At 40.7% G+C, this 7,875-nt stretch overlaps 2 protein-coding genes across 2 annotated transcripts; both read left to right on the top strand.

The window, feature by feature from the left end:
• The first annotated feature begins 2,893 nt into the window (after positions 1 to 2,893).
• Positions 2,894 to 3,748, top strand: LOC125478816. The gene is made up of 2 exons (XM_048587456.1): positions 2,894 to 3,354; positions 3,681 to 3,748. Exons 1-2 carry the CDS (start codon positions 2,901 to 2,903, stop codon positions 3,707 to 3,709), a joined length of 483 nt encoding a protein of 160 aa, XP_048443413.1. The 5' UTR covers positions 2,894 to 2,900; the 3' UTR covers positions 3,710 to 3,748.
• A 1,744-nt stretch (positions 3,749 to 5,492) lies between these two features.
• On the top strand, positions 5,493 to 6,130 carry LOC125478810 (uncharacterized mitochondrial protein AtMg00810-like). Its single transcript, XM_048587442.1, has 2 exons — positions 5,493 to 5,520; positions 5,655 to 6,130. Exons 1-2 carry the CDS (start codon positions 5,493 to 5,495, stop codon positions 6,128 to 6,130), a joined length of 504 nt encoding a protein of 167 aa, XP_048443399.1.
• Positions 6,131 to 7,875: the final 1,745 nt, after the last annotated feature.

Genomic DNA, 7,875 nt, shown 5'->3' with positions numbered 1-7,875 from the left:
AGTTGGTGGAATATTATCTGTATAGCAAGGTTCGTGGTGCACCGTTTAGGGATGAGCATGCTATTCCTGAGATCGATCTTTACGGTAGCATGGAGGCGAGAGATATAAGGAATAACAATGGCGGACAAAATTTAGAAAAGGATGAAGACCTTTATTTCTTCACCAAGCTGAAGCCGGCCAGCGCCAAGGGTACGGGCTCGCACGATAGGGTCTGGGACATGGAAAGGCGAGAACTCAGGGACCAAAGTCGAAGATCCTAAGACTGGGAAGGCGATAGGTTTCTTGAAAAGGTTTCAATACAGGAATACTATATTTCGTCAAGAAAGCGGTTGCTGGATTATGCGCAGGTTTAGCCTTGATCCTAAACTGGTCAGGCACATTAAATCAAGTTCAACTAGTCGTCAGATGAATATGTAATCTGCCGGATTCGAAAGAATTATGACAGAAAGAGATAGGCGGATGATCGGGATCATAATCGCGAGGAGGCTCCTTGAGTGGTTCAATCCAAGAGAAACAAGATTCAAAGGCTATCAGAGAATATTGATGAATCTTATGTGGCTCCCATGTCTTCTGAGGTTAATATTGATCACTACAATCAGCAGCAGACTAATATTAATGCAACCAGTACTAGTAGTAGTATTGCTGTGACTAATGTGGATCAGCCAAAGTACTCCTATCATGAGCCAGCACAGTACTATGAGGTTATTAATCAATATGATATTCCACTGCAGCAGGAGCAGACAACTACTACTATCGATCATGCAAATGTTACAAACTTGCCGACTGGGCTCACTGAGCAGCAACGCTACTTTGTTACACAAGAACGAACTGCGGCTTCTTCATCACTAGCTATGCCAGACAATCAAGAGCAACAAATGCACTTGCCACAACACTACCATGATACACAAGAACCAATGACACCAATGACGGCTATGGCGAGGCCATATGATTTCATTGCAGAAGCAGCATGTCTTTCGACTCTTTCCCAACCAAATTCTATTGCGGACCCAACTATGGCATCTTCACTAGGCATGGCTAGACAAGAAGACTACCTTCAGCACAATGGTTTTGTGAATAATGCTTCGACGGACATGCCACAATATTACTACTCCAGTCCACAAGACCCAAGTAGTGGTACTGATTCCTCTCAATATGATCCGCCGCAGACTGGTACGACTGGTTTCGCTGATCAGGCACACTATTTTGTTACACAGGACCACCAGCCAGACTAATTTGTAGCCGATCCCACCGCGGCTTCTTCACCAGCTAGTCCATCCAATCTTGATCAGAATCATCAAACCAACGATAAGGATCCAAATCCACTTCTTAACTTTGACTACACCCAATTTTATGATTGTGATGGTGATGACATCATGATAGACTTGGACGACCTTTGGAACAATATGGATCAACCTGCTGCAGTTCTTTAATTATGTTGTTGTAATTTGTAGATTTACATTTGAACAGTATTATCGATTTACACTACGATTCCTGATGTCATACTTCATATACAACATTTAATTTGTAAGTAATCCATAGCTCTCTTGGAATTTTTTTTCCGTTTTTTATATATACATGCATGCAATGTTGTTTTTGTCAAATCTGCTTCATTTTTCCCCATTTTTTAGATGTGTATATATATATGTTATATAAACCAGGGTACCATAATCTGAGGGTTAGTTTATTGGTTAGAATTAGGTTAGGCTCATGGAACAAAAGGGCACCAATTTTTGAAGGTGAATTTTATTGGAAGAAGTTCTAGGGTTAGTCTAAATCCTAGTCGGCAAGCATGGGTGTATGTATGGTATGTAGGTCATGCGTCTCTCTTCCCTGTTCATGATTGAATCGTACGGATTCACCATTGGAGCAAACATGGCTGCACCCGTTAAAGTGTAACCTGCCATCATTACAACTGTAGTCATCATTGCCATAAAGGAAAGACAGCAAGGGTGTGCACTCTGGAAAGGAATGTTGCATGTGATTGCTGACTCCTGGACAGCAGGGAGGTCATTTACTTTGTATTATTGCTGCATATGTGCTGTTGCATCCGGTTACAAAGGTGTAAAGCTTTCTTTGTATTGTGTATTAAAAAGCCTTCCCATAAGGCTTTCCATGCAATGAGATGTATTACAATTCAAATCAGAAAATTCAATATGGTATCAGAGCAGTGATCTCTATCGACCTGCTTCTGAGTACCGTCTTCCTGTTTCCCTTTCTTATCCATCATGGCTGAAGAGAGCTCCGTGCATGGCGAAGAAGTAAACTCGCATGCTGCGTCTTCTTCATCTCATCTAGACGTTGATATCAATCCAAATCAACGTCTCAGTTCGGTCCTACTAAATGAGTTCAACTATCTCCCGTGGGAGAGAGCTGTCTCTCTTGTGTTAGGAGGACGATCGAAGCTTGGTTATGTTAATGGCGTGATTCCAGCACCTGATGTGTCCTCATCCGATTACAATGATTGGCTGTGCAAGGACCAGCTGGTCATGTCATGGCTGCTCAACTCTATGGATCGAAAGATTGCAGAAATCTTCAGTTATGCGGAATCTTCATACGTTCTCTGGAAAAATCTCAAAGAGATGTATGGAAATCAGAATAACGCAGCTCGAGTGTTCCAGCTAAAGAAGGATATTGCTAGTCTACAACAGGAAAGGAACTCGTTTGTGCATCATCTTGGCAAGTTGACCACCATGTGGAATGAGTTGAATGTTTATCGGCCACACACCATTGACGCTGCCGTGTTGATCAAGAGAGCTGAGGAAGATAAAATCTTTCAGTTTCTAGCAAGTTTAAGCTCTGAATACGAAGATCTCAGGAGTCATGTTCTCATGAATCCTGAACTTCCTTCCTTCTCAAGTGTGTGTGCCACTATCCAAAGGGAACAAACTCGCAGAAAAATCATGACTGTGGAATTAAAGTCAAATATACCAGAATCTAGGGTATATTTCTCAAATCACAAGGCTAGTGAAGAGAGGAGATATAAAGGAAAGAAACCCACTGTGAAGTGTAGCTATTGTGATAATGGTGGACATACACGAGATCATTGCTGGATTCTCCATCCTAAACTAAGGCCCAAGCATTGGAGGGACAGCAACAAGAGCTTCATTAGAGGAGCACACAACTCATCACCCAAGGCAAATCATACCATGACCTCTCATTCCGAGGAAGCACAGATGTTCACCTCTAATCCGGCCATGCTGATAAATGAATTTGCTGCCTTCCTTCACAAGAAACAAGGTGGTGGGGAGAATGAAGGATCAACCAGTCATGTTGACAACAAACCAGCTGCTCTACTTGGGCAGTTTGCTGGTTTTTTGGCTGGGAAAGAAGGCGTGACACAACAAGATATTCCAGGTATCTTACGATCCTTCTCAACTGCTCTTAAAATAGGTAATATGCATGATTATTGGATTATAGATTCAGGAGCCACTGATCATATGACCAACAAGTCCACAAATCTGTATGATTTTAAAAAACTTTCACGTCCATCCCAAGTGTCAGTTGCTAATGGCAAGGGTGCCATGGTTGTAGGGAAAGGAAAAATGCATTTGATCTCTAGTAATGTCGAGTCTGAGGCCCTATATGTTCCTTCATTCCCTTTTCAGCTTTTATCTGTTGGAAAAATCACAAACTCACTAAACTGTACTGCCATCTTCTCTCCAAAAACTGTGATTTTTCAGGATATCACCACCAAGAAGATGATTGGTGAAGGTTTTTTTCTAAACGGCCTTTACTATCTTTTCCAGCAAGTTCAAACTCCCAAGGCTTTTCAAGTCACCTCAAGCCTGATTCAGGAACGACAACTTTGGCACCGACGCCTTACACATCCTTCTGATAAAGTCCTATCCCTTTTGTTTCCAAACCTGTGCAAGGTTACAAGTTCTTGTGATGTGTGTCATTTTTCTAAATTCACTAGATTACCTTTCACCTCCTCTCTATCTAGGGCTAGTAATCCTTTTGAAATCGTGCATTCCGATGTTTGGGGACCAGTTCTAGAGTCCTTTGACGGATATAAATACTTTGTAACCTTTGTGGATGATTTCACAAGGATAACTTGGTTATATCTTTTGAAATTTAAAAATGAAGTGTTGGAAGTTTTTCAAGATTTTCATAGACTTGTAAACACTCAATTTGCTTCAAATATTCATGTCTTACGATCAGATAATGGCTCCGAATATATGTCCCATAATATGTCTCATTATCTAAGCACACATGGCATACTACATCAAACCAGTTGTGTTGGAACACCCCAACAAAACGGGGTAGCAGAAAGGAAGAATAGAGACCTACTTGAAAAAACTAGGGCCCTGATGTTTCACTCTGGTGTGCCAAAAAAATTCTGGTCTCAAGGTGTTCTCACTGCTGCATATCTTATCAATAGATTGCCCAGTAAGGTTTTGAATTTTAAATCACCCTATGAGATCCTAAAAGGCAGACAAATCGATTTGTCACACTTACGAGTGTTCGGATGTACATGCTTTGTTCACATTCAAGAACAAAAACATGACAAGCTAGAACCACGGGCTGCCAAATGTGTTTTCTTGGGCTACTCTTCCACTCAAAAGGGTTACAAATGTTACAATCCCGCAACTAGGAAAATGGTTGTTTCAAGAGATGTAAGATTTGAGGAACCAATGCCTTACTTCACTCAACCTCTGGACCACTCTCAAGAGGGGGAGAACATGCTTGACTTGTTTCCAATACCATATCCATGTAAAGAAGACGCAACGGGTGTCATAAGGGACCAAACACTGAATGAGGTCCATTCTCAGTCTCACAACTTGCAGAACACACCACCAGTGGCACCTGATGAATTTATCTTATCTTATCTGAACCCTCAAGAAGTCCTTCCAACCAAGAGACTGCTCAACTACCAATGGTTCAACCTCCCACAGTTCGTCGAAATCCTTCCCGTGATAGGAGACTCCCATCCAAGTTAAATGATTATGTAACTTACAATGTCAGGCATCCCTTAACTTCTGTTATTAATTACAGCAAAGTGTCACCTTCATTTGCTGCATTCCTCAATACAGTTACTGAGACCTATGAACCTCAAAGCTTTCAAGAAGCTAAATTACATAGCGAATGGAGAGCTGCTATGGCAGAAGAGCTTCAAGCTCTTCACGAAAACAACACCTGGACCATCATGAAGCTTCCTAAAGGAAAGAAGGCTGTAGGAAGTCGTTGGGTGTACAAGATCAAGTTCCATTCAGATGGCACGATTGAAAGACACAAGGCTTGATTGGTTGCTCGTGGATTTACTCAGACTTATGGAGTAGATTACAAAGAGACCTTTGCACCTGTGGCAAAGATGAATACAGTGAGGGTGCTGTTATCTGTTGACATTAACAATACATGGCCTCTCTTTCAAATGGATGTTAAAAATGCCTTTTTACATGGGGAACTAGAAGAAGAAGTTTTCATGAAAATCCCTCCAGGTCATCCTCAATCAAACAATCCAGACCTGGTGTGCAGACTTCATAAAGCCATTTATGGCCTCAAGCAAAGTCCCCGAGCATGGTATGCCAAGCTCAGTCATGTCCTAGAGGGAGTTGGTTTCTCTCGGAGCAATGCTGATTCCTCCCTATTTGTGTGATCGGGCAAATCTGGTAAACTTGTGGTGCTTATTTATGTCGATGACCTAATTGTTACAGGTGATAATGTTTCTGAGATTAGTGCTCTTAAACAATATCTCAGTCACAAATTTGCTATCAAAGATCTCGGCACTCTTAAATATTTCTTAGGAATCGAGGTGGCACATTCCCACAAGGGCTGTTTTCTAAATCAGCGCAAGTACATCATTGATCTTCTCCATGAGGCAAACATGACAGATTGTAAACCTGCTCGAACACCTTTGAATAGCAACTTGAAGCTGCAGTCTCATGGTGATCTCATTCCTAATATAGAGTATTATCAGAGATTGGTTGGCAAGCTTATTTACCTAACTATCACTCGTCCTCATATATCATATGCTGTGAGCCTTGTTAGTCAGTTCATGCATGCTCCAAACACAGATCACATGAAGATTGTTCACCGTGTGCTTCGCTATCTGAAGGGTTCCATTGGTAGAGGGATCCTCATGCGCAATAATGGTCATACTCAGATCTCAGGATATACATATGCAGATTGAGCAGGGAACTCTCTCGATCGCAAGTCTATCACTAGTTTTTGCACATTCGTAGGGGGTAATCTTGTAACCTGGAAGAGTAAGAAACAAAGTGTGGTTGCACGCTCAAGTGCAGAGGCAGAATATCGTGCTATGGCATCAACGGCATGTGAACTCACTTGGCTCAAAACTCTACTCTCGGATCTAGGGTTTCCTCACCCGCAACCTATGTCCCTTCACTAGTGACAATCAAGCAGCAATGCACATCGCATCAAATCCTGTCTTTCATGAGCGAACTAAACACATTGAAGTTGATTGTTATTATGTTCGGAATCAAGTGCAGTCCAAGGTAATTGCTACACACTTCATTCACAGTCATGATTAGCTAGCAGATATCTTCACCAAAGGACTGGCATTTACTACTTTTCATCATCTCCTATCCAAGCTCGGATCAATTGATCCCTTTGATCCAGCTTGAGGGGGAGTATTGGAAGAAGTTCTAGGGTTAGTCTAAATCCTAGTCGGCAAGCATGGGTGTATGTATGGTATGTAGGTCATGCGTCTCTCTTCCCTGTTCATGATTGAATCGTACGGATTCACCATTGGAGCAAACATGGCTGCACTCGTTAAAGTGTAACCTGCCATCATTACAACTGTAGTCATCATTGCCATAAAGGAAAGACAGCAAGGGTGTGCACTCTGGAAAGGAATGTTGCATGTGATTGCTGACTCCTGGACAGCAGGGAGGTCATTTACTTTGTATTATTGCTGCATGTGTGTTGTTGCATCCGGTTACAAGGGTGTAAAGCTTTCTTTGTATTGTGTATTAAAAAGCCTTCCCATAAGGCTTTCCATGCAATGAGATGTATTACAATTCAAATCAGAAAATTCAATAAATTTATTTGTCTGAGTTGGATTGCCAAGCAGGATGGAGAAATCGGTCACTAGTCACAGAGTTAATCGGTATATCCAAAAAAGTTTCAAAAAATGGTAAAAAAAGTTGGACAATCAAGTTCAATTGCGTTATATATCAAGTTGATTGGCCAAAAAACTGGTAAGCATGTTGGACTTTGTTGCATATCTAATTGGTCCTGGTAATGGAAATTGTAAACCAGTTGAAAATACGAGTTCCACAATTTAACGAATCTATTTCTTCGTCTCATAATTGCTCACTTCTGTACAGTACCACCATATAATTACACATGATCAGTTGATCTAACAGCACTCGGTCTTTACCTAATTAGAGGTTTCAGTTTTAACTCACATGGATGCAAAGAAAAGTGAGTCAATACAAAATTATGACTCATTGTGGATTGTTATGTGGATCAACACCTGATTGAAAAAGTACATCTGTAAATATCGTATCGTTTTTTAAAAGGAAAACAAAAAAAAAAAGAAAAGAAAACTAAATACTACTAAGTAGCTGTCCTTTTCCATATTATGTAAATTGTAAGAGCAGACAAAGGATAATATAAACTTGACCAACCTCCATAACAAATGCTCAGAATTCTTTCAATTAGAAACAGAGGAACAACATAATATGATTTTTTGTTAAAGTGAACAATACTAGGTTTTTCGTTCAAGTGAATGTTAAGGACAAAATAAAGGGTAAAGTGAATAGTACCAAGTTTGACTTTTTAGTGTAAAAATATAGTTTTTCATTAAAATGAACAATACCGTAGGCTTTTCGTTAAAACTCCTATTTAGAAATCCCAGATTTACTTGTCCCCTTGTTTAGTTGTTTAGCTTTCAACCATGTCCTGGATTAT

Source organism: the organism of the source record quoted next, unplaced genomic scaffold (genome assembly GCF_019419815.1).
Source record: "Pyrus x bretschneideri cultivar Hongxiangsu unplaced genomic scaffold, Pyrus_bretschneideri_v1 Contig267, whole genome shotgun sequence".
Classification (NCBI taxonomy): domain Eukaryota; kingdom Viridiplantae; phylum Streptophyta; class Magnoliopsida; order Rosales; family Rosaceae; genus Pyrus; species Pyrus x bretschneideri.
Note: the sequence above shows the minus strand (reverse complement) of the source record. Positions and strands in the feature narration are given on the sequence as shown.

Excerpts from the sequence above, each read along its gene's own strand:
- LOC125478816 (XM_048587456.1), top strand. The coding sequence starts at position 2,901 with ATGACTGTGGAATTAAAGTCAAATATACCAGAATCTAGGGTATATTTC. Across the intron at positions 3,355-3,680 it reads GACACAACAAGATATTCCAG|GATATCACCACCAAGAAGAT; the intron begins GTATCTTACGAT and ends GTGATTTTTCAG.
- LOC125478810 (XM_048587442.1), top strand. The coding sequence starts at position 5,493 with ATGGCCTCAAGCAAAGTCCCCGAGCATG. Across the intron at positions 5,521-5,654 it reads AAGCAAAGTCCCCGAGCATG|GTGATAATGTTTCTGAGATT; the intron begins GTATGCCAAGCT and ends TAATTGTTACAG.